Genomic DNA, 27,382 nt, shown 5'->3' with positions numbered 1-27,382 from the left:
TTCCCTCTGGTTGGAGTTCTAGTGGTCACCTTGGTACATAAAATTAAAGAAAAGAAATCACATGCTCAGGATGGTGGAGTAGAAAGGAAGAAGAATCCCACTTCTCCACTGACCTGTTGCTGCTACCCTGGACCTCCACAAATCTTTCATATGTCAGAGAAATTAATTTCCATCTTGTTGAAGTTAAACACCATTCCTAAGTGATGAACTCACCATCAACCTTATTAATGAGTAGTTCCCTTCTATGGTCCCCTCAACATTTGTAGGACCCAGGCTAGGAGGAAAGGTGGGGGGTCCCTAGTCTATGGCCTTCCCCTTTCTCTTCCTACCTCTGGCTCTGCTACTTTGTGTGGACATCCAAGCCCATGTGTCTAAGCTCACTCCAGACTAACACAGTTTGGCCACTCTTAAGACCTAGGGTTCACATACTTCCTACCAGGAGGACAGGGCTCAGGAAGAAGCTGGTGTAGGTTCTGGAAGTGGGCTCAGGGCCATTTGGGTAGGAAATTCTAGGGTCCCAGCATGCCAGGGAATGCTGTAGTTGGGGGACATTACAGATGGCCTTATGATCTCTTCACCCTGTGGGAAGAAGCATGGTCCTTGAAGCAAGGAATCTTCCTCCATCCTTATCTTTCTCATCTTTCAGGCCTTAGCTGTGAAGCTGGTTCTTTCCACAAGCCCTTTCTCATCCTTACCTGCATACAGTGTGGGTTAGTAGACCCCTTCCTGTGTTCCCAGGTACCCAGTACTGCCCTCATACAGCACTCTTGTCACCAGAGAATACTTGTTTATAAATTAATTTGTGGGTTCCCTACTATTTGGCAAATTCTGGAGGGCAAAAACCAACCTTTAAGGTTGTATGCTTGGCACAGATTCCTAGCAGGAGCTCAATAACATGTATCAGATGGTGAGATGAGTGGATGGTTTCTCTTAGCTCTAGCCCTGTGATACTGGACTGATGAGAGATGTTCATCTTGGTTCTTCTGACTGCATTTAGAAATAGCCTTTGGACATATGCACTATAAGCACAAACCTAATGAATCAGATTATCACATTTTTCAAGGGAAAAAATGGAAAATACTTCCATTTTTATGATCGGAGAAACCCAGGCTATTATACCCGGCTCAGTTCTCATTAATAAAATAGAAGACCTCATCTCATCTGAGCTCTTCAAATTAATCTAAGATCTGATTGTACCAAAGCATTACTAATTATATAGTCACACCATTTATATCATAGAATTGGAAATGACACACATACCCAGTCACAAAGTGATGGTTAAATAAGCTATGACATTCAACTGGTGGACTCATGAGCTTCTGGCAATGGTGCCTAAATATAATCTGACATTAAAAGGCAAGACAAAAAATTACATGTGGAATATAACTGCCATTCATGCAAAATACGCAAATACATGCAAAAATATAGGAGATAGTATAGAATATTATTAGTGGCTGTTTATGTGTTAGGACTATAGATGATTTCCTGTCTATGTTTCTGATGTTTGCGGATTTTCTTTAATCTCTTTTAATATTTTACTCTCATGGGGAAAATCAAAATCAACAAACCGTTTAATTGTTAGTTGAAAATTTTCTGCTATAAAATTTGGCTACTGATACTGGGTGTGTCTGCCTGAAGGTGCTGTATTGAGGCAAACAGAAGAGACCTTTTGGTGAAACAGCAGCAGGGGATGGAAACACATGGACTTCTCTGGACTGGCAACTGCCTGTGTAAAATGAAGAATCCCTGAGCTTCTCTAAGCTCTTACTGTGTGCCAGGCTTTTCAAGTATTTTTTTTTCATTGTGTCTTCCTAAGAACTAGTTACTATTACTCCATGTTAGAGCTGGAACTGAGCGTGATGAAACTTTGGCGAGGGTGTGGAGGAGCCATAGTCTGATGCTCAGCAGTGTCAGTCTGCCATTTTCTCACTATGGGAGGCTGAAGGGACCGTGAACACATTTCTTCGTGGTGCTTCCTTTTATGCAAGATCTCTGGTGTCAGACAAAGGCACAGCTTCCATTTCCATTTTTAGGCAATTTACTCAGATCAGTCCTTCAGTGACTCCTGCTTGTCAGTGGAAATGGTCTTTAGCAATCACTTGTTCCCTATATTATCTCGGGTTCTAACCATAGTGCAAATAATAAATGTCCCTCTTTGCACATAAATCTATTCCTCTGGGGCAACAAGCCCATTTACAAATTTTCCATAGACCAATATGAATACAGGCTATGCCAGCTCCTAGCAAAATAGTGAACAGTGGTAGCTCTCTACTTACCAACACAACTGCAGAGGACTCCTGAACAATGTGGGGGTTAGGAGCGCTGACTCCCTGCACAGTCAAAAATTCTCCCATAGATCCTCCCTGGTGGCGCAAGGGGTTAAGTTTCAGCACTATGAAGCTATCAGCAGCTACTGCAACACCAGTTCAATCCCTGGCCAGGGAGCTATCCACATGGCACAGCAGACCTCTCCTGTCTTGCCCGCTGCTCCCTGCAGCAGTGTATTTCAGTCAGTCCACCTGTTCTGCTCCCCACTGTGTCTCTGGTGAATATTCTCACACATTAGGCCTACATCCCAGCTCTTGTATGCATAAATAAATAAAATAAATCTTAAAAAAAAGAAAAAAATCCTCCCATAACTGTTGACTCCACCAAAACTTAACTCCTAATAGCCTATGGTTGACCAGAAGCTTTACAGATATCATAAACAGCCAATTAATACAAACTGTGTATGTTATATGTATTATAATGCCTCTTACAATAAAGTAAGCTAGAGAAAAGAATGTTATTGAGAAAATCATAAGGAAAAAAATACATTTTGGACTGTACTGTAAGATTTACATTGTCTGTTTACAAGAAGTCCATATATTACGTGGACCCACGCAGTCCGAACCCATGTTTTTCAAGGGTCAGCTATTTGGACAATCTTTCTCCATTTGCTAGTTGAAAGTAGGGTCACTGGCCAATACACACAAACACTTGGATACGCAGTCTCATTTTCTCTGCACTGGTGTAACATTTCCAGGAATGGCGAGAGGGCAAACTTACTACAAGAGCGTTCAGGAGATCAGAGCAGGATACTTGGAGAAAGCCCAGTCTTAATGGACTCAAATGTGCTAAAGTAAAGCAAATCGTCCCTTTCCCCCCCTGTTGGGAGCCTGCTGAGCTAAAGGGAGCTGGAGTTTTTGGAGAATACCTGTTTACTCTGCATATGGAGTTCCAGGACGATAGAAGTTCTGCAAACAGAACTTCTTCCCAGAATTGACTCCTGTTCTCTGAGGATGTGCTGGCTTCTGCGCATGTTCCCTACTAACCAGGAAAACTTGTTTTCAGCACTAACTTATTCATCTGTATAAGCAAAAACACAACTGAGTGCTATTTTCTTGGTCCTTTGTTCCTATCTTCAATAAAAGCTTGGGCTGGGAAAGTGAAAGGCAGAGCTGCTCTTGATGGCGCTCTCCCCAGCCTCCCCCCATTGCAAATTCATTTAGACTCCGAGCCTTCATTAATGGCAGAGAACTTCATCGGCTGTCCTGTCTGCAGCACTCCCCATCACTCCAGAAAAACATGACCAGTGAAGTGGAGACCTACAGAAATGGATTCCATGAAATCAGTTGTGCAGGTTGGTTTGCAGGAAATGATAATTGGGTTTAAAAGAAATTCATTTCAAAATAAAATTAAAAACAAATGTGTCAATGGGGACAACTAATTGAGCAAAAGGAAATGAATAAACAAAGATAAATCCTAAAAATAAGATAAACATTCTGAGGCCTACAGCAGGGATCAAAACAGGGGAGGGAAGAGCACACGCACCCGTGGTGATGGATCACGGGTGTTGTGGTGGTGGGTGAAATACAGGGACCACAAAGAGGGGAGAAATCAGATACTGTCCAACAACGAACAATGATGTAAGAAAATCAATTATTTAAAAAAATGAATAAATAAAAATAAGAGCAAATCATTAAAGTACTATGAGAACTACGTGGGGATGTTAGTGCGCCCCATTGTGCTCTCTGTCTCTCTGTCCCCTGAGGGACAACTCTGTGGTGTCTATTCACTTACTTTCTCTGGAACCGGACCACAGGGTCAGCCAGCAGGTCAGTGACGTCAAGCTTTCTTCCCTTCTCAATGACATCTCGATGCTTGCGAACAAATAGCCACCCGATATGGGAGAAGAAGAAGCCCCGGCGGGCGTTGTGAGGATCAGCATCGGTTTCTGAGTACTTGTGGTGGACTCGGTGGTCCCTGGACCACTCAAAGATGTCATTCTGCAAAGAGAGTGCAGATCCTGAGTGAAGAGACTAAGCACCCTGGTGTTTTCCTGAGAGCTTCTCGAGCTCTCCCTCCCCTAAAGCCTCACCACTCACTCCAGCTTTGCTCCCTTCCTCAACCCACACACCCTCAAGCTCAGTTTAATCCCTGCTGCTAGTTTGGAGTAGTTTTCATCAAAACAAGAGTACATTCTCACTTAGCAAGGATTTTAGCTTGCGTTTGAGATATACGCATGGCAGGAGGTCTAAACTTATTGAGTGAACTAGTGGGGAAACTGGAAGAATGCTTTGGTGGCAGCTATTAAAGTCTCCTGGCAGATCATTCATGACAAGAAAAGAGATATCCAGTTTCAGGGTCTCTTTTAATATATTTTTTAAAGATTTATTTATTTATGCCTATACAAGAACTGGGGTATAAGCCAGAGGTGTGGGGGTGAGAGGATCCACCAGGGACAAAGTGGGGAGCAGAACAGGCAGACTGACTGAAATCCACTGCTGAGAGGGGCAGCGGGGGAGACAGGAGAGGCCTGCTGCGCCATGTGGGTAGCTCCCTGGCCGGAGATTGAAATCGTGCTGCAATTGCTTCATAGGTTGCATCTTAATCCCTTGTGCCACCAGGGAGGCCCCTTTTAATATTTTAATATAATATTTTTTAAATAAAGTCTTGGTTGATGGAGGAGAGGCAACTTGAGCACAAAAGAGAGTTGGTCCTTGGCCTGGATCTCTCTGCCTGGCCTCCCCATCTTTGATGGCCTTTGCATTCTTCACATTTGGCTTTCTAGATAGCAGGAAGACAGTAAAAAGTCAAAGAGCTACAAAGTCAAATCTTTGCAGATGGCCAAAGAACAAATAATATTGTTTGAGGACTGCTCTGATAGAAAGGGAGGGGAGATGACTTTGACTCCTTGAGAAATCTGGTATATTGGCCCTAACTACCAACTGGAGAAACAGCAATGCCTGTGGCCCAGGGCAGAACTCACTGGAATCCCAAGAGAAATCCTAAAAGAGACTCTGGTGCCCAAGGAGAAGCAGCAGAGTCTGTCAAAGTCATAGGTAGTATAGGGTTCAGGCACACAAGGGGGCACACCCTGTTGATCCTCTCAGGATGGGAAATAACAGGAGGGTATCAGGGAGCTAGAGGTCCCGGGTGAGATATCACAGGCAAAAACCAATGGCATGTAGACTGTTAATATTAATGAAACCTTGCCTATAGCCACGGACCAGTGAGATCTGTAGACTTAAAATTATAATTAATCTTAAAATCTGATTGTGCTTTCAACACTTTAAGAAGGCAAATTAGGTTGGGAAATAATGGTGTTGATAGGAAAATTAATCTGAAATTAAAAATAAATTTAAATGTCATACAAGCCTTAACAACATAGTGGTAGTAGGCCTCCCTGGTGGCACAAGGGGTTAAGATGCAACCTATCCGCAGCCACTGCAGCAGGAATTCAATCCCCAGCCAGGGAGCTACCCACATGGCACGGCAGACCTTTCCTGTCTGGGCCACTGCTCCTCCCCTCAGCAGTGGATTTCAGTCATTCTGCCTGTTCTATTCCCCACTCTGTCTCTGGTGAATCCTCTCACCCCCTTGTGGCCTGTACCCCAGTTCTTGTATGCATAAATAAATAAATCTTTTTTAAAAAACCATAATGGTAGCAATGTTTTATACCATACCATTCAGTCTAGTCATGTCCTCTTTAGCATTTTAGTAATTTATAGATAATGACTTCATCCTGCTGATGAGAAGGGAAGGGATGTTTTATTCTCAAGTTCTAACTAAATTTCTTTTAATCAAAAGGGAGGGTTCATCGAGCTTTTGCTTTCTCAGGATCGCCCAATGCTGCTGGAAGGCTACACAACCCTGCTTCTCTATAGCACCACTGAAAATTTTTAAAATTTGCTTAACCCTTGGGTAATGGGACAGAAAGGGAGGTAGAAAGGCCTTAAGAAGTATATGCTCAGTTTTGAATCTAATGGGAGAAAAGGGGTGTCTAGCAGTCTCTGTAAAGCAAAAATTACAGACTGACTTCCTGTGTTAAGAGGTCTTTTCATTTTACCAATGTGTTTAAACACAGTGGTTGGAAAAAGCAAAAGCATTTATTATTCATAATCACAGGATCTGCAGTTGGGAAGGAATTTCAAATGTCATTCAAGACTACTGCAGTCCAAGGAATAATTTATTCCTTCTGCATTAATTTATTGCTCTTATTACAATGCCCTTCTGAACACAGGAAGAAAGGGCAGTACTTTGTCCCCAGTTCACAGATGGCAAAATTAAGGCTTAGAAGACTCACGTTGATCTAGTAAGTCAAAATAGTGATGCAACAAAGATAGTACACCTATTCTTAGCTCACACTTCTTACAATGAGATATATCCCTTACTCCCCAAACACAGGGGAAGAGAATCTTTTACAAATAACTCTCATTTTCCTGGCTGTTTTGTATCTTCACTTTAATTTGTTCCTATGCAATTTTATCCATCCCAAGTGGAGACTTTCAAAGGCCTAGATTATTGGCACAAAATTAAGCATCGTACAATAACAATAAAGTGTAATGATGAAGACAAGTTGGAACAAAGATATTTATTTATTTTAATTTCTTTTACCTGAATACTTTCTGAGAGAAGCCATTTAGACTACAACAATGGAACAAAGCCAGGGTTTTGGCTAACTTTCAAATAATGGAGCACAAAGTCGAGCCAAAAATACTGTAAGATGTATTTTTTTCAATCCCTTGTTAATGTTTTGGTTTTGGTTTTAACTCCAAAGCTGAGTCCAGTGGAAAAGTGATTCTGAAAATAAGATATCAGCAAGGGAGCAAGTGCCTTTCTCTCCCTACTTCTTTGCATTTTATTTCTACCCAGGAGTTCCTGGGAGGGACCCGGGGAGAGGGGAGCCAGCCAGCCGGTGAACAGCTTTTGTATTTGCTGAAAAGCTGTGTGTACCTAGGGTGTGTTTGGTACAGTCAATATGTGCGGGAGGGAAAGCTGAGGGCTGCTCAGGAGGGAGAGCTGGCTGGGCAAGCCTGGGAGGTGGGAAGGAGCACAGCCAGCTGGGAGCAGCCGCCCCAGCACGGTGATACCCGGGTCATCTCTTCTCCTCTCAGTGTTTACACACACTGATTGCTCTTGTCAAGAACTATGTGAGCTGCTCCATCATCCTTGCTTCACAGAAATGGAAAAAAAAAAATGGGGGCGTAGAGACACAAGGAATGTTCAGCAAGGAGCTGACCCTCAAGTTCCCTATTCGGGTTCATGCCCTTGTGTACATATTGACAGGAGTGTGATATGGGACGCAGCAGCCATTCTTCAAGGCTAAATACTTAACACATTCTAACAAATCATTAGCAAGTCATTATATTTGCTTCTTGGAGTTTATACATAACAGTTGGTTCTGGTCGATCACAGTCCTAATACACAACCCATTACCTTCAGGAGTGGACATTCACCACATGTTCCCTGAGAAAGAACTGGACTGTGAAGGGAGCTGACCTGTGCTAAGAGCCCTGGGGATAACTAAGGCTCAGGTAGGGAGGGGGAAGGAGAGGAACAGAAGAGAGCAAGTCAGGAGTACACAGCTCAGGTGGTAGGTTTTGCTTTCTGAGGAGCCATACCATGAGCTGTTTTCTGTGGGCCAAGAGAAAGTAGAATGCAAGCCACATAGGTAATCAAAATTTTCCTTCTAGTCACATTTTAAAGGTTTAAAATTTAATTTTAATAGTGTTTTAATTCACATAGCATATCTAAAATAGTATCACTTCAATATATAAATAGTATACAATTTTTTTTTAAGATTTATTTATTTATTTTTTATTTATTTATTTATACAAGCACTGGGTACAGTCAGAAGCGCGGGAGGGTGAGAGAATTCACCAGAGCCAGAGCGGGGAGCAGAGCAGGCAGAAGGACCGAAGTACACTGCTGAGGGGAGCAGCGGGCAGCAGGAGAGGTCTGCACGCCATGTGGGACCCTCGCCAGTGGCCGGAGATTGAACCGGCGCTGCAAAGACCACTGCATCACCAGGGGAGGCCCAATAGTATACAATTATTATGAGATCTTTTGTATTTTTTTTTCTTTACAAGTCTTGAAATTGGGTGAGTATTTTGCACTCCTGGCACATCTCAATTTGACTGACTTGCATTTCAAGAACTTGGGTAGCCACATGTGGCCAGTGGACTCCAGCACAGGTCAAAGTCACAGCTAGGACACTTTTGTATATATATGATAGACTTTGAAATGTTTAAAAAAATTCAAAATTGCCTAATGGTGAGAGTGCCATATTGTCACAAACTATGTGAAAGGTAAATGGGAAGCACATATCATGAGTGTTAAAATTGTGCCTATCTTTTAATCTAGCAATTTATTTTCTCGAATTTATTTCAAAGAAATAATCTATTGTGAAAAGATTTAATCGGATGATCACTACAATGAAAACTGGGAAAACCCTGAATTTCCACATAACAGGATTTGACTAAGTACCTTGTTGTATGTAACTGAATACTATTCTTGAGAGTGTGTGTGTGTTTGTGTGTGTACACGTGTGCGTGCATACAAGTTTCTGTAGAGAACTATTAAGAAAAAAGTCTTAGGGCTACCTCAGGGTGGGAGATAAGGATAAATATTTTTATGATTATCTTACACTTGAATTTTTAACAAGGACATCTATTAGTTTTGCATTAAAAAACTTATAAACATGATACTGTAACACTGACATGGATAGAGATAAGGGAAAAATAAATCCACTGTGTGAAAAGCAATTTGTAAAATAATATATACAGTATACAGTAGGAACCCAATTTTAATAAGAATGTGTATTTAAGCAAAGGAAAAGTAAAGGAAATATATAGATCAATTTGTTAATAGAGGCTATCTCTAGGAAGTGGGACTGTAGTGATTTTAAATTTTTTCTTATGGTTTGTTTGTATTTTTAAAAATTTATAGTAAACAAGTCTTTTTTGCCTAGTATAGGGGAAACAAGTTGTTGATGTTGGTTTTTTTACATTTCATTTTTTTTTACATTTTTTACATTTCTACATTACTGCTCCATTTTGACCCCTTACATAATGACTTTTCCCAGACACACATTCTACTCTAAAACTTCCCTGTTCTAGCTGACATGTCGGTTCTAGTTTCTTTTCCAGCAGCGTTTGGAAACAAAGATGTATTATGAATACATGAATACATCCCAGCTTTTGCCAACAGCTCCACATTAGGAAAAACTCTAGGAAACCACAAGATTCATCTAGTAATCCAGCCAGTTAATATATCTTTCTAGCACTTCTTTGTTCTCATTATCACGAATCAAACAATCTCACCTCGATTGGGGTGACAGTGATCTTGCCTGAACCCATCCTGTATCTTGTACCTTTAGACTTCACTACTCATCATAATATCCTTAAATGGGATCCCTGTTGACACTGTAGAAACTGAAATTGATCATGTAGTCATTTTTCCTCATAAGCACAGCTTTTGAACATTACCTGGGACTTAAGCAAAGGTAATCAATCTTACAAGCTCCACTGAAGCAGGTTATAAAGCAACCTGCTCTGTCAAAACTACTTTCCCCCAACTTCCTATTATGTTCAAAATAAAGTCTTGAATCTAGTCACCTAAACATCATTAGGGGAAACTCTCTTTTAGGCCCACATGATTTAGCAAGCTGAAGGCTAAATGGAAATAGCATTTGGCCTGCCCCATTCAATAGATCTGAGACCAGAATTTCTGACGGGCCTTCCCCCAGGCTAGCTGTGCAGAGACACTTGCTTCTGACCAGATACTGATGTGGTTGTTCTCTCCCCTAATTCATTTTTGTGGCTGCTTAAAGTTCCAAAAGGGAGAATTTACCAGGTGGCCTTAAAGGGAATTCCACTTGTATTCATAATACATCGTTGTTTCCAAACAGTGCTGAAAAAGAAACTAGAAGCGACATGTCACTAGAACAGGGAAGTTTTAGAGTAGAATGTGTGTCTGGGAAAAGTCATTATGTAAGGGGTCAAAATGGAGCAGTCTCTGCTGCTTCCACCCCTAGGACTAATAAGGCTAATTTGAAATAGACTTTATTGCCATCTCTGGGTTTGCATTTAATCTCCTCCAGTTCAGATGCCAATATTGTACTGCTTAGTAGTGGAAACATTCGGTGCTTTCCCCATAGTTGATATCAGGTCAACACTGATTCCCCTCCAGATAACCTATAAGAAGACAACCTATAAGAAGAATCCAGAAAATCCCCAAGAAAGTCTGGCAGCCATCAACACCACCTGGAAAAGTGGGGCTTCTAGAGAACAAGTCCCCACCTGCTGGGGAATCTTCTTGTGGCAGTCAGTGTGGACAGATTTTAGAAGCTGGGCAAGTGTTGAAAAGTCAACTTCAGTGTTTTAAAAGGGTTTACTAACAACGCTTAAAGACTGCAAAGAAAAAAAAAGGGTGTTGAAATCCTCTGTTACTCCATTATTTAAATCTCTTACAATGAGAATGTATTCAAATGAGACTTTTATACTTTTTTAAACATATTTTAACATATATTTTGAATATGGCTTAAATAGTTCTCTTGGTACACAACTTGACCCCTGTGAGTCTTTCCAATTTGGGTTTTGCAGGGTTTTTTGGTCACTGACAAAACCACTGTTCTGGTCTCCTGTGCCAGATTTCCTTCACTCAGTGAGTCAAAATTTGGGGGAAGAAGGGCCTAGAAAACAATGTCAGTCCAGAAGTAGTGGATACCTTGTGTATAATTGAATACCATTCTTGTGTGTGTGTGTGTGTGTGTGTGCAAGCGTGCACATAGAAGTTTCTGGAGAGAAATATTAAAACTATCCCAGACCTTGGTTTTTAAATACCATTCTCCACTGGAAGGAGTGAGAACTCTAGTGAAATGGCTGATGCTAGGACTAGGGCAGGAAAAGTACAAGAGGTATATTTGCTGAGCCAGAAAATAAGAAAGGGCTCAACAAATGATGGGGACATTTCAAAAAGGACATAGGAGACCATTTGTAGTGCCTCCCACCAAACAAACTGGGATAGTGTGGGCATTAAGATAAATAATAGCAGTAATGGATTAAAATTCATTTAGTTAAGTAAGAATCCATGAGACCATAACAAACAAACAAACTGTAAAATGCCAACTAACAAATGTAGAAGAAATAGCAACCTTAGTAAGTGACCTTTTTGCAGGTGCCATGGCAATAACTGATGCAGGCAAGAATCATCAATGTTTGCTAAAAACTGCTGGATAAAAGGTTAATGGAAGGCATATTTACATAGGCTCATAGTATCTCTGCATCAATTATCCACTAATTACAAAAGGAAGAGTAGCAAACTTGCAGTGGAGAAACCTGGTAGATTCCACCTACACCAAGTAATCAAAGTTCATCTCCCTAATAATGAGACAAAGTGATACCATGTGCTTCTTGCTCGATGCTGAGGACACAGTTCATGAATGTAATGTAATATTCCTGCCAACAACAAACACCAGTGTATAGTTATGAGGAAGCGTGAACAAGCCAAAAATGAAGAACATTTTACAAAATAATTGGCCTCTCTATTCAAAAAAGTCAGTGTCATAAAATCAAAGACTAAGAAACTGTTCCAGATGGAAGGAGTCTCAAGGCAGAACAACTTCATTGCAAAGCAGGGTCCTAAATTGATTCCTGGGCTAGAATCCTGGATGTGGTATTGAATCAACATGAAGCTTCCTGATTTTGGTAAGTGTACAGTGTTCATGTGAAAAAAAAATTGCATCTTATTAGGAAATACACACTGAAGTAATTAGGGAATAAGAGCATGATGTTTATAACTTGCTCTCAAGTGATTTAGAAAGAAACACACAAAAGAATGCATATACGCACATGTGGAAAGAGAAAGAATAATAAAGCAAACAAAACAATGTGTTAACTATTAGTGAATCTAGGTGAAGAGTATACAAAGGATTCTTCAGGCTACTTTTGCAAATTTTCTGTAAGTCTGAAATTCTTTAATTTTTTTTTCAGAAAAGTAAAATATTTTATTATATTTATGTCCTGAATTTTAAGGGCATTTTGTATCATGAAATTCCTTTAAAATGAAGAGTTAAAACAAACAAACAAAAATACCAACAAAGTAAATTCTTTCTTTAAAAGATCTCTGATTTTCCCTTTCTACTCCATTTCCACTAGTCCTTATTCAGGTTTTCACCGGATTGCCTGGATCCCTAGAACAGCTTTCTAAAATTTTCTGTTTCTAGTCATTCTCCCCTCCACGACATACTTAGTTTACTGCTGCCAGTTTCCCCACATTCACACCCCCAAATACCTATCATTCTCTTGCTTATTATTTAACAACCTCCCATTTACTTTTCTCATCTCAAGTCTAAACATTTCTTCTTTGGCAATCAAAGAGCTTCCACTGGCCTGATCATTCTTATCTTTCCCACTTTATTTATTCCTTAATTTGGCAAATATTTACTGACTGTTGGTATGTGCTAGGAGATAAAGAAGGAAAAGGACAATCAATGCTATGTTCTCAAGGAATTTATATTTTATGGAGGAGACGAATGGAAAGTAAAAGAAGTCAACATAAATAAAATAATCCTGATTTCTTTACAAAATAACTTTGTGACACTAATTTTTCAAAGATTTTTAAAAATTTATTTATGCATATAAGAACTGGGGTGCAGGCCAGAGATGCCGGGGGAGGGGTGTGAGAGAGGATTCACCAGAGACAGGGTGGGGAGCAGAACAGATGGATCTACTGAAATAAACTGCTGAGGGGAGCAGCGGGCGAGACGGGAGAGTTCTGCTACGTCATGTGGGTAACTCCTTGGCTGGGGATTGAACTCATGTCGCAGTGGCTGGCGATAGCGTGATAGTGCTGAGACTTTAACCCCTACACCATTAGGGAGGCCCTAACTTTGTGAAATGATTTAATTTTTAAAACTTATTTAATTTTTAAAATTTATATGAATATATAAATAGAAAAGGATAAAATTAAATTAAACTATCTTTGTAAACTATAAAATGACAGGTAAAAACTATGCTTATGATTAACAATAAAATATGTCTTCAAAATAATAGAATGGGATTAATGCTATGAAGCAAGTAAGTGAGCTGGACAGAGAATAAGATGGATATTGGAATAGACAACAAGTTCAGAAGAGTCAGAGTGGTGACTGAAGAAGGAAGACAGGAATCATCTCACATAGAGGGAGGGACTAGTCACAGTCTAGACAGGAAGAGAAGCCAGTGTGTCAGGAACAAGGGCAAGAATAGCCAAGATGAAGTCTGAGAGCTATTGTGGTATGATAAAGAATGTATCTTGTCTTTGTCCCCAGTGGTTCCTGGTACAAAGCTTCATAAACTTGGATTTCTGTAAAGGTAAGAGGGTTTTATTAGGTTAATGAGGCAATGCATGGTGAGCCTGTGGATACCACTGCAATTAGGGCTGGTCAGAGAAAGAATAACATACAGTTAAGAGCAGACAATCTGGGAGGAAAAGAGAGCTGGAGATGCAGCTCAATCAAATGGCCAGTGATTTCATCAACTACATAGTGAAATACCCATGAAACTGGACACTGAGTCTCAGAAGAGCTTCCGAGCTGATGAGCCAGTGATGGCCGGGAGGGTGACGTGTGTGCTGACTGCAGGCAGAGGTCAGGGACCCTCTGGGTGAAGGACACTTCCAGACCTCACCCTATGTGTCTTTTCTACTTGGTTGGTTCTGATTTGTATCCTTTTTAATAAAACGGTAATAGTAATAAGCAAAACACAGTTTGATGAGTTATTCTAGTGAATCACTGAACCTGAGGGAAATGAGGGAATCCCTGAATCTGTGCTGGTTGATCAAAGTACAGGTGGCCTAACACCCTAATTGTGGCTGGCATCTGAACTAGAGGCTGGCACGTGGAGGATCAAGGCTTTTATTTGAGGGATCAGACACTAACTTGGTGGTTAGTGTTGGAATTGTACTGAAATATGCTTAGGGGGGGTGGAAACACAATGTTGATATGCAAAACCTTGTGACAACGAGGTTCAATTTCTTTCCAAATGCAATACTAAGCCACTGGAAGATTGGAAGATTTTTTTTTTTTTTTGACTATAGAGTGACTTACTTTCACTAAGTTCCATGTGGCTACAGTATGGGAGAGCAGGTGCTGAAGGAAGAATAATTTATGAAACTTTTGCAGTAATCTAAGTAAGAAATGATGGTGGTTTATAAATCAGTGGCATATGGCAGGGAAGGGGAAGAGAGGAGGGTCAAAACAGGGGAGGGGAGAGCACAAGGGATAGATGCTGTGATGTGGGAGACCTACGGGGACTACACTGAGTGGAGAACTCAAATTATGTACAAAAATGAACAACAGTGTAAAAAAATAAATAAATAAATTTAATTAAAAGCTTAAAGAAATGATAGTGGTTTGGATAAGAGGTGGCCAAGGTGAGAGTGTGCAGATTCTAGGCATAATTCAGGAGTAGAACTTGAAAAGTCTGTCTAAATGATTGGATGAGGGATGATTAGAGACATGGAGAAATCATGGGAGGCACCCAGATTTCTGAGGGAAAAACTAGGAGAGATGCAGTTTGTGGGGAGAAGAGAGAGGGACCATTTTGGTTCCGGGCATGTTGATTTCGAGATGCCTGAGACACATGCAGTGAGAGATGTCAAACAACTGGATGACACACTTGTCCTACAGCACAATACACCCATCCATTTCCTTCTTCAATCAGACTGGTTTTCTAACTCCCCCCACACAGGAAGTCATGGTCATTCCTCTCTCCCCACCTTCACTCAAGTGTTTTCCCTCTCTACATTCTCCCTTGCCTATGCAAATCCTTGCACCTTTCAAAGTTCACCTTAAAACTCCATTTCTGCACTACGCCTTCCCCAGCTACCTTTACCCATAGTCATACTTCTACAGTCCTGAGTCAGTATGACTTTTGAACAATTTCACCCCATACTTTTAAGAGTCTCTATTAAACCGAAGTCCAGCCAACTCTATAAGATCACAAGTTTCTCATGACAGAAGCCATATATTAAACACCTCTTGTGTTCTTCACAAGCCTGTAGTGGTTTATACACCTTAAAAAGTCAAAGGGAATGAAGTAGCAGATTTATACAAAAGGTGATAGAAAATTAATAGAAGATGAAGATAATCAAGTGTGTCTACTTTCCCAAAGAGTTTTCGAAAGCAAGGCTAGAAATATCTGCTGTCATATTAAACAAGAAATTTTACCATTAATTAAAATTATTGATCAATGGCTCCCGTAGCTATTGATCTTTGGAGCTTAATAAAGAATGAACAACAGATTCTGAACCATTTCTGTGACAAGAGCTCTGGTTGGAGCTAATAGGAATTAGGACAGGATGATTGAAAAGCCTGAACTTTGATAATTAAGGACCAAGGATGACAAACAGCTCAGTATCTAGAGAGGGAGGACTAGGACGGGGGAGGCAGCTAATGGCAGGCTCCAAAGTATTGGTTTGATCTCGTTTTATTTAGCATCTTCATTAATGACTGGGGGAGAGGAATTGTATTTTGTTAATAACATTTTTGGAAGGCACTAATTTAGAAGGTGCTGCAGACATCATCGAGGAAAGAGAAATAACACAGATGGATCTAAAGAGGTGAGAAATATGAATAGAAATTATCACAATGAGATCCGATTTAGGAAAAATGCAAATGAAGGCAGCTGGGAGAGAAGTCATCAAAAATGCAAAATAATCAGTGGGTTGGGAAACCTCGAAAGCAGCAACATAAGAGTGTCTGGCAGGAGAGCAGTGGAATAAAGAACAAGCAATGACAACTTGCTAGCTCAGCCCAAATGGCTGATGGCAGGTACACAAGGAAAGAGCTTTTCAAAGCACTACTTTGTGACAGTCTCACATTTTTGGAGACAATGTGGGAAAATAAACCAAAAAATCTAGCTCAAACAATTGGGCCTGTCAAAAAGGGGATTAGATTGGGCATCCAGGGTCCCTCAGCTCCAAGCTTCTGTGATTCTAGGGGAGGAAGAGTCTGGCAGGTGGAGAAAATTCAGGGTTAAAGAGATGCCCTGTCTGAACACTTCCAAAGACCTTTATGAAAAGAAAGCAGAATGAAACATTGACTTGAAAATAGGTTTCAGAATAGATTACAGACAGACAAGACTGCATATAGAATTCATCTTAAACAAATGTATCTTTCTTTCAATATAGATGTGAGGCCAAATTAAAATATAAAATCTGACAACTATTTGTTTATAAGAATGTCCTCTACTTCACCAAGTATTTTTTTTTAAATGAAAACTCCGTGTAAGTCAGTGTGTATGTGTGTATGCCTACAAAAAATGTCATCACTGGGCCTCCCCTGGTGGCGCAGCGGTTGAGCGCTGGGTTGCGAAGCTACCCGCAGCATCCGCAGCGCCAGTTTGATCCCGGGCTGCCGGGCGAGGGTCCCATATGGCGCGCAGACCTCTCCTGCCGCCCGCTGCTCCCCTCAGCAGTGTACTTCGGTCCTTCTGCCTGTTCTGCTCCCCGCTCTGGCTCTGGTGAATTCTCTCACCCTCCCGCACTTCTGACTGTACCCAGTGCTTGTGTAAATAAATAAATAAATCTCAAAAAATGTCATCACCTTGAAATGCCTAGGGATACATCTTGCACAAGACAAGAAACATCAGCATAAAGACCCTGCCCTGGTGGGGTGGGTAGCATGAGAAACAGACAGCCCTACTGGCTGGCCAGTCCATCTGTCTGCAGAATGACTTTCTTTTCTCAGGTTATCTCAGGCTATCACATTTTCATTCCCTTGATGGTCACTTCCTTAGGTGATTTCACTCATCTCCCCTGCTTTCACAGACCTAGAATGACACAAAGGAGGAAGTGAGGAACCTAGGGCGTGGACCCATTTTAGTCTCTACTTTAAAACGTACATCTTCATTGATGAGAAGTATAAATTGATCCTGCTACGTAAGCACAGAAGGACATAGTGTCCAGGAAAGTCTCTCTGACTCTCTGTCTCTGCCTCTCTGTGTCTCTGTGTCTCTCTCTCTCCTCCCCTTCCTTCCCACCTCATCATCTGTTGGAGCCTCCCTCCAAAACTGAGGGAGTTACAGTATATCATGTATATAAAAATAGGGCTTTGATTAATTCATAAAAACACCCTCAATGAGAGCAGAGAAACTGCTCTGAAATGATCAAGCTATTTGTTCTTTCCACTTGACTCACAAACATGCCCTGGAGGGCACAACTCCGTGGAAGGAGACAAATGTGAAGCTCTCAGTGCCAGTCACCTTCTTTTTCAAAAAAAATTATTTATTTTTTACATCATTGTACATTTTTAAACAGTATTCGCTTCCCCCCACCCCCTCAGGTGTAGTCCCCACAGAATTTCCTTCACCAGTGCACCTGTGCACCATCACCTCAGTCCCCTGTGCTCCTCCCTCCCTGCCTCTGATTCCTCTCTCTCCTCCTCCCCTGCAGGATGTCTCTGGCTTATAATTGTCTGTTTTTGTTTCGTTGTGTTTTGTACTGTTATTTTTTTTTATACTGATGTCTTATTTGGTTCCCCTATATTCCTGCTATAAGTGAAACCATCCGATATTTTTCTTTTTCCTTCTGACTTATTGCACTGAGCATAATGCATAATTCCTTCTAGTTCCATCCACATTGCTGTGAATGGCATGAGTTTATCTTTTTTGATCACCAAGGAATATTCCATTGTGTATATATGCCACATCTTCTTGATCGCCAGTCACCTTCTAAACTTACACCAGAAAGGCTTCTCATGACATCAGCGGCAGGACCACCTCTGCTGCTGTATTACACAGAAAGGAAACCAATACCACCCACCCAATTTAAAAAGAGGAAGACAAATTGGTTCTGACAAGCAGAAGACCAGCTGTACATAGACAAGCATAGAAAGGCTGTAAAGGTGGCAATGGTTGAAACAGAATCTCCGAGGGAGAGAACAGCTCAGAGAGCCACACTAGGTTAAGGATTCTTGTGTCTGCAGTACTGTCCTGGTGTTTTGTTTGCCTTTGACCAACTGCCACCACCTACAGTTGCCACTGCAACTAACTATTGTTCTGTACCTACACTTTCATCCATGGTGAACAGGATTCTGGGAGAGCAGGGACTGTCCTTACATGCATGTACCTGCCAATACCTGGAGCTGCCCTTGAGGACACTTGTCCTTGTCCTGGAGGGTACACGTCTTCCTCTTTGATATATACACCCCAGAAAGACCAGCCGAGGGGAGAAGTTGGTGTATGATCTCAAATCTGGGGTTTGCCAGAGTCTCATACCTATGGTTTTAGGTTTACTTGTGCCACTGAAATGTATAGGGTCATGTTGATTCTCTGCCTAAAATCCCACAGTACCTTCTCCTAGAATTTAGGACAATTTAGAACACCATCCAAATGAAAGCCCTGCTAAGATCTGGCCTCTTCTATGACCATCTCCCACACTCTCATGGACCATCTTCCTTGACTATACCATACTGTTCCCACCTGTGCTTTGATGTCTCCTTCTGTCTGGAATACTCTTCCTCTCCCTGTTCTCTCCCTCAAGTCTTGATTTTAATGGCAACTCCTCAGCAAGAAGTCACGCATCCTCTCTAAGAATCCACCTCCCTGCCACTCTCTATCACATTGCCATGTTTCAATTCTTCAGATTCTTCTCCCTCTAAATAAACTTTTTCATTCACTTGCTTACTCATTCATTTGCTTCCCTCTTTACCCACTTCTCCCATAATATACATATTATAAGGACAGGAACCTGTCTGTCTTATTCTCCAGAGCCTGGAATAATGCTTAGCACATGTATTTTCAGAATGAAAAGCTAAATATACACCTTGATCCTGGCAGAGGCATTGGAACACTGAAGTGAGAGGATGACCTCTGGAGTCAAATCACCTGTACTTGAACCCCTTTCTGTCACTTAAATCTATATGTCCTTGGACAGGTTATATATCTGTACTTCCTTACATGTCTCCTCTGTAACAAATTAGGGAAAATAACAGTATTTACCTTGTAAGGGGTTTATTTAGCATCTTTAGTAATGACAGCGAACAAGGAATTGTATTGCCAGAGGCTACAGAACTTACAGGGCTGGCATGTAGTTAGCACTGGATAATTATTTTATTTTATTATTATTGTTGTTGTTGCTGCTGTTATATACCTGCCAAAGTTCATGGCCAGTGACTGTGACTGACTTGACATCTATACAAATCACGCTATAACTTCTACCTTCTGGTCTGACAAAATGTAAAGTGCTTAAAAGTAGTCACTCCCATCCATACAATGACAAGAAAGTCAAACAGACTGAAAGTCAACAACTCTTCTCAGAGTCATCAAACAACGGAGGTTATAAGGCAAACTGCTGGCCCAAAAACTAGAGAGACAAACAGGCAGTTATAGAGAATCACAACAGACAGGAAGCAGAGACCCAGGAGCAAATGCTGATGGCAGTAGGGTGGGTAAAACGATTTAAACTATAATCGGGGCCTCCTTGGTGGCGCAAGGGGTTAAGCACAGCACTATGAAGTTATCCACAGCCTCTGCCGCACAAGTTAAATCCCCAGCTGGCCAGGGAGCTACCCACATGGTACAGCAGACCTCTTCCTTTCTTGCCCACTGCTCCCCTCAACAGTGGATTTCAGTCAGTCTGCCTGTTCTGTTTCCCACTCTGTCTCTGGTGAATTCTCCACCCCCAGACTGTTGACCTGTACCCTAGTTCTTGTATGCATAAATAAATAAACTTTGAAAATAAATAAATAAATAAACTGTAATTGATGAATTGCTGCAGTTTTTGTACAGACAAGCTTGAGAGGAAAAATACCCCTAAGGAGTTCCATGTTTTCATGAATTTTTACCTCCAGGAGCCCTTCCCAGTTCTCACTATGAACACTACCAAAAAAAAAAAATTCCCTTGTGTTTCCAAAATGGGGAGGAGAAACAAGCCAATATTGGTTCTCATTAACAATATTTGTCCTAAAAGAAGCTATTTTACCAGAGCTTAATCATCTGGGGAATTACTGACAAACGCTTGACTGATCTGCAGGAGGAAAACAGCCAACTCGGGTTTATGGACTCACTGAGTCTTATAGAACTATAGAATGCTCCCTCCTTATTTCCACATTAACATAGTTCCTGTGTAATTATAGGGGATTTCAACTGAAATAACTGACTTTTAACCCATATTTAAGAAGTCTCTAGGGAAAGCCAAAGACAGTGTGGAAGAGACATTGTGGTGTGACATCACAGTGAGAGCAAATATCATAGCATAATTCCTAGCCAGATAAAAAATAAAACTTCACACTAACGACCTATTTCCTCAGTTCTTTTTACTCAATCCATTAAGTCCAGCTCTCAACAAAAAATTCATAAGTCTACTAAGAGGTAAAAATACCATCTAAAAAGAAAAAGCAAGGATCATAAACAGACTCAGATATGGCAGAGATGATAGAATTATTAGATTGTGATTTTAAACAAATTATACCTAATCTGCTAAGGATTCTAACAGGGAAAGTGGGAAAATGCAAGGACATATTGGTAATAAAGCAAAGAAATGGAAATTCTAAGAAAAATCTACAGAAAAACTATAACAAATGAAAAATGCTTCTATGACTCTTTAATGGAATGTACATGGCTAGAGAAAGAATCAGTGAGCTTGACTACATATCAGAAGCCACTTCCGGGCCTCCCTGGTGGAGTAAGGGGTTAAGCACCACACTATGAAGCAATTCGCACCTCTGCAGCATGAGTTCCATCCCTGGCAAGCCAGGGAGCAACCCACATGGCGCAGCAGACCTCTCCTGTCTAACCCGCTGCTCCCCTCAGCACTGGAGTTCAGTCAGTCTGCCTGTTCTGTTCCCCACTCTGTCTCTGGTGAATCCTCTCCCCTCCCTTATCTTTGGCCTGTACCCTGGCTCTTATATGCATAAATAAATAAATCTTTAAAAAAGAAGAAGCCACTTCCTAAATTGAAATGCAAAGAGAAAAGATGAAACAGAATATCTGGGCACTGTGGGACAGTTATAAAAGGTGCAACATATGTGTAATGGAAATACCAGAAGAGAAAAGAAAAGAAGGAAGGAGAACAGGAAAGGGAGGTAGGAAAGAGAGAGAAACAGTGGAATTATTTGAAGTAATAACAGCTGAATCTTCCAAAATTAATGACAGATACCACACAACAGATCCAGGAAGCTCAGAATATACCAAGATAGATAAACACCAAAAACCTATACTCATGCACATATTCAAACTGCAGAAAATAAAAGACAAAAAGAAAATCTTGAAAGAAACCAGAGGTGGGAAAATAATTTTTCCTTTAAGGAGCAAGGATAAGAATTACACTAAATTTCTCTAAGAAACATAGGCAACAAAAATGAGTAAATTATTTAAAATGTTGAAAGAAAAACTCACAAACCTAGAATTCTGCAGTCAGCAAGTTATTCCACATGTGTGAAAAGCAAATACTTTCTCAGAAAAAATATAAACTGAGGCAGTTTGTTGCCAGTAGAGCTACTTTGCAAGAAATAATAGTTCTTTAGAGAGAAGGAAAATGACATATGTTAGAAACTCAGATCTTCATAAAGAGTGTTAGAAATTGATAAATTAATATAAAATAAAATCTTTAATTTTTCTTATTCATAGTTGATCTAATAGACAATATTTTGTTAGTAATAACAATAACAATGGTTTTGGTGATCACAGCTTATGGATGAGGGAAATGAACAACAGCAATATCATTGGACAAGAAGGAAGAATTGGGAACTCTGTATTATGAAGCCATCACACTGCTGTTTAGGGGTACAGTGTTATTTGAAAGTGAACTTGGATTAGTTGTAAATGTATATTGCAAGCTCCAGAGTAACCACTGAATTGTTTTGAAAGGATAACTAGTACACTTAGAGAGGTTAAAATAATATCACATAATATGCTTTATTAAAACCAGGGAGTACAGAAAAAAAGAGTTAAAGACAAAGAGCAACAAATAGCAAATAGAAGCATAATAGATATTAATCAAGCTATAGCAATAACTACTTTAAATGTGAATGACATATATACACCAATTTAAATACAGAGATTATAAAAAAAAAACAAGACCCAACTGTATGTTGTTTATCTGTTGGACATCACATTGAATGTCAGCGGTTGAGCCTAAAGATTCCTGGCATGAGGGTTAAGATACATGGGCTCAGTCTTCTCTGTTCACTAGCTGTGTAATCTCTGGAAAGTCACTGACATACTCAGAGCTCCTTTTTACCCTACTGTAACATAGGAGAATTTAGACTAAATCTTTATAATCTCAGTTCCAGCTCTAAATTCAATGCCTCTTTAATAGGGTCTGATGTGTAAACATGGCAGTCAAGGAGTGAAACATCTAACAAGTACTTTGGAGTGAGTCCAAGAGACACCCTGCCACCAGTGGTGTGTGTGCATGAAGGTGAGAGCAAAATCCAAAGTCCTAGCTAATGCCTGTGAAGACTGAACTGTTGGAGACCACTGGATGGCAAGAATCCCTCATCTGGGTCCATATTTGACTAGGGAGTTTACAGTCTTTAGGTTGACTTGCATGGTAACTGGCGAGGAAAAAGGATGAACGAGAGAGGAAGTAAGGAGTTTCCTCTCAATACAAGGATATAGAAGTGACAGAGAACTATTATGGTTACTAGTCTGGCATTCCCACTCACAGTATCATGTTTTCAGACAAACAAGTTCTTTACCCTTCCCACTATCATCACCTGTCCCATATATACATCCTCTACAGAAGAGAAAAGGGAGTTACAAATGTTTAAGTCCCAATTTCAAGAAGATTGTTCTGGATTATCCAGGTCTTGTTTGCAGTATCTAACAAAAAACCTGCTGACAGAAATAACCATGGCTTAATGTGTCCATGTTAACCAACAGCATGGCCATTCTGATGAAGGAAAATAGAAGAGAACCTTTGAAACTATCTTTTAAAACCCAGGGGCCATCAAAAAAACCCTAAATCAATGACCCTTCATTAAGTCAAGATTGTAGGTCAATGTGCTACACCCAACACATATTTTACTTTCCCAGGTTGTTTTCTTCCTGGGGTTAAGTGCTCTGGATTGTACACATTCTTTCCCACTGACACAGTTATGTGTTGGATCAAGTTGGCCCTATGCTGATCTTAAAGATATCTCTCATCAATGTCTAAATGACATTACCTTAAAGCCCAAACCCATGGGACACTGACATTTCTACTGGATAATTGTGAGAATTCTAACATCTCACTAGACAGAAGTTTCCATGAAGGCAAGTGACTGTGTTTGCTAACCACTATCCCCACTGTGACTAGCTCAGTGCCTGCTGCATAGTAGATGCTCAATAACAATTTGCTGAATGAATTAAAAGCTCCACAGCATGGGCCTGGAAGAAGTATGCATTGTTCATATCTGATGAATTCTAATAATACCTTTTAAAACTATTTATCCATTTATTTAACAAACAATCATAGTGTTTTCCCTAGGAGAGTCACAAAATATAGAACAGAGAAATGCCAATTCTCATAAAGAAGAGGAAGAACAATATTCACTGATTGCTACTAAAAGTGAAGCACTATTTATTCATTATTTTACCCTCTGACAACTCTGTGAGATAAATATTATGATCCCCATCTTTGCAAATAAACAACAGAGACTTGCACAAAGGCACACACAGAGCGAATGGCAGAGCCAAAAATTTACTCCAGGACCTCGGTACTTCCCTCTACATTGTACTTTCTTCCCAGAGTAAATTTAAAATCACAGTGTGGATTGGGTTATGTGCTGCTTTGTTGAGGAAACCGAGGTTCCCCCAAACTAAATTATAAACAAATCATTTCATCGGGAAAAGAGAAACCAGAGTTTTAGACCCTTAATTTCAAGTTATTTATGTTGGGGAAAAAAATCCCAATAATAGAGGTGCTTATCTACATGAATGTGTAATTGAAGGTTAAAAACAATAAATTGCTTAACAAAATAAATGAAAATTACTGAGTTAAATCCTGACTAGCATCTAAGGCCTAAGTCGAAGAGTTTCTAAATTATCATTACCATAACTCATTGTTATGCTAAACAAAGCACAACACTGAGCTAAGATGTCTGAAGTCAAAATAAAGAGCAGCACAGTTCACGGTACCAACAGTAAACAAAAGAACGTGAAACCAAGATGCTGCCAACAACTCTTCTGTGCACAATGGCTTTTCCCCAAGACCCTGGTGCTAATTCTTGACTGAATGATAATGAGCTGCTATCGATAATAAAAACTGGGTTCCCTAAGTGATCCACTGTGTTGTATCCTACTTGTTTTATGGCCACTCATTCATAGGGGGGAGTCTAAAATAGGGAAATGAATTCCTCCACACAAGAGCAACTTAGAGAGATGCTCAGGGTAGGCTGTCTTAGAGGATGGGAGGCCCAATGCCAAGGTGGCCACATGACCTACACATCCGAGGGTCACAGAGTGGCTCCTGGGTTGCCTGTTTCCCTGGACCTGATAGCAATTTTGGGAATCACTATTTCGTCATGAGAAAATGGTGCCTGGAATCATCTGCACTCATATATGGACAGAAACTTTGAAAACAAGCTGTTCCCACTCACTCTGACTAGATCAGACCAGGAACTGAGCAAACAGAAATTGATGATCAAACCAAAATTCCAGTGGCCCAGAAGGTGGCCAAGGTGGTGTGAGGCCATGTAAGCCTGGAACTATAAAGGGGTCTCCCCAGTCCTAGGCCACGCTGCCTGTAATTTTTAATGACTTCATAACAACTCTGGGAGTAAAGTCATATTCTTATCTTTACAGATGAAGATAGTGCAGATGAGTTAAGGATTCATAGGAGTAAGACTCAGATCCTACGTCTTTAGATTCCATACTGAATAGATTTTCCACCATGGGGCATGGGCCTCCCTGGTGGCGCAAGGTGTTAAGCACAGCACTATGAAGCTATTCATAGCCACTACAGCACAAGTTCAATCCCTGGCCTGCCAGGGAGCTAACCCACATGGTGCAGCAGACCTCACCCACTGATCCCCTCAGCAGTGTATTTCAGTTAGTCTGCCTGTTCTGCTCCCCACTCTGTCTCTGGCAAATCCTCTCACCCCCTGCATCTCTGGTCTACACCCCAGCTCTTATATACATAAATAAACAAATCTAAAAAACACACAACTTTATAGGGCAACCTCAGGAATATATATTTTAGGAGCAATGGCTTTGGAGACACACCTGCATTTGCCTGTTCTGGATGTGCCCTTTGTTAGTCATATCATTTGGGCAAGTTCTAGAACTTCATTAAGCCTTAGTTTCCTCACCTGTAAAATGGGGACACATATAACACCTAGCTTATGGGGTTACTATGAGGATAAAATGTGACATGCATGCAACATGCGTGGCATGCACTTGGCCCTTGAGAGCCTTGTGTTGTCAAGGGTCTCGGGACATGCTTAGGGCATGGATTCCAGATGGTGGAATCTCCTCCTCTGTAGCCCAGCATGCCTCAAAGCACAACGCACCCAGGAGACATCTTTTCACATCCGAAACTACAAGGAGATCAAAACTCGGCACAGGCAGAGAGTGCCTGCAGCCCGAGCACTGAGCCTGGAATGGAGGTAAGGAACTGTCCTCTCCGCAGTGAGCATGCTCTGCCTCCTCCCACAGTGCCACCTCAGAAAGGACCCTTCAGCCCACCTGGAAAGCCATGGAGTTGGCGACAGCCAGAAATATCCTCAGAGGCAGCTTGGCCTTGTAGGACCTATGGCTCCACAAGCGATGGGCACCAGCAGTCACACCCAGAGCAGTCAGGAGGAAGCAGAAGTAAGCTGCAAGACACAAGAGGGGAGAATGTCAGTTAATGCCACCCCACTTTTAAACAAACCCCCCTCCCCACACTTTTTTGTCTTTCGTCCCTCCTGAATAGGGACCCATGTGAAATGGTGTCAGGGGAAGAATCCGCCATGTAGAGGATCGATAACTCGGGGAAAGGCAGCCTTTTATTGATTCGTAGCTTTCCACTATCAGGCAAAAAGCAGAGAGAGCATTCTTTGAGAAACTTTGACCTTCGAACATCATTTTCTATATCAAAAAAATCTTCACTTTGTAATGTTTCTTGGTGGTCTTGATGCAGTCACGGCCATCTTAGTGGGTATTTGTAATTCTAACGCACCTACTCTGGGGGAGTGGAGAGTGATCTCCATATCGCCCGTAACTGGAAACCTGCCAGGTTGTGTTTCATGTGAAGAGTATATTTCTACATGGCAGTGTCCTGTAGCATGGCTCCTTGTGCCCTGGTTTGAAGGAGCTCAGGTTAGACCTACAAGCAGTGAGGTCTGCTTGAGGACCAGAAGAATGAGGTTCATGGGGTTAATGACATCAGCGAGGCTGTTTGTCTTCTAGAGATCCTTGCTGTGACCTGGCATGGTGAAGATCACCAGGTAGGGAATTTCTTAAAAGCTAACCTACTGTGGAGCTTATTATCAGCCACACACTTAAATATAATCTCTCTAATCCTCACAGCATGTGTTATTACCTCATTTATTACAGTTGAGGAACTGCTTCTCTGAGAGTTGACTCCTGCAATATAAACCCAAGGCAACATACTTGGTTCCAAAGCCTCTGCCCAGAGACCTCATGCTGCCCCCTGGTGGTGGCTATTTGCTTTTTGTATGAAGACACAATCATGTTTCCTGAGATTATTCAACTATTCTAGTGGTTTTAAAGCAATACTCTCATATAATACTAAATACCTTACTTGGATTATCTCATTAAAACACAACACTATGGGGTTTGTAGTATTATTAGCCCCATTTTACAGATGAGAAAACTAAGGTTTTAAAAAGGTAGCTAATTACCCAGTGTCACAAAGCTAAAGCAATGTCTTTGCTAAGAGTCAAACCCAAGTCTGTCTGCTCTAATAACTGAGTTCTGGCTCTCTACACTCCTCTGCCCCTGGAGACATCGGGGAAGATTTCTCTTCACTTCTCTACACCCCACTGTCATCTTTAATATTGGATCCCAATCTGAACTAAACAGTAAGTTGCTTCCTTATCTGGGGGTGACAGCCCTAAAGCAGACTATACTTAGATACAGTCAGGAAGATTATCATAAACAATTGCTTCTGTCACTTAGTATATACAGGGCCCTCCACAAAGAACTGC

The 27,382-nt window shown here is 41.0% G+C and overlaps 1 protein-coding gene across 1 annotated transcript in view; it reads right to left on the bottom strand.

Moving 5' to 3' along the window:
• SCD5 (stearoyl-CoA desaturase 5) overlaps positions 1 to 27,382 on the bottom strand; it is a gene marked incomplete at its 3' end in the record, with an annotated part of 154,987 nt that overhangs the window by 35,746 nt on the left and 91,859 nt on the right. Inside the window, exons 2-3 of the mRNA XM_084233233.1 lie at positions 25,917 to 26,047; positions 4,063 to 4,268 (exon numbers count right to left, since the gene is read on the bottom strand). Of these exons, the coding sequence (XP_084089359.1) occupies positions 4,063 to 4,268; positions 25,917 to 26,047 (337 nt within the window). The remainder of the gene's footprint in view (positions 1 to 4,062; positions 4,269 to 25,916; positions 26,048 to 27,382) is intronic.

Source organism: Talpa europaea (genome assembly GCF_964194135.1).
Source record: "Talpa europaea genome assembly, chromosome: 5".
NCBI classification, from domain to species: domain Eukaryota; kingdom Metazoa; phylum Chordata; class Mammalia; order Eulipotyphla; family Talpidae; genus Talpa; species Talpa europaea.
This window is presented reverse-complemented; position numbering and strand designations above follow the sequence as displayed.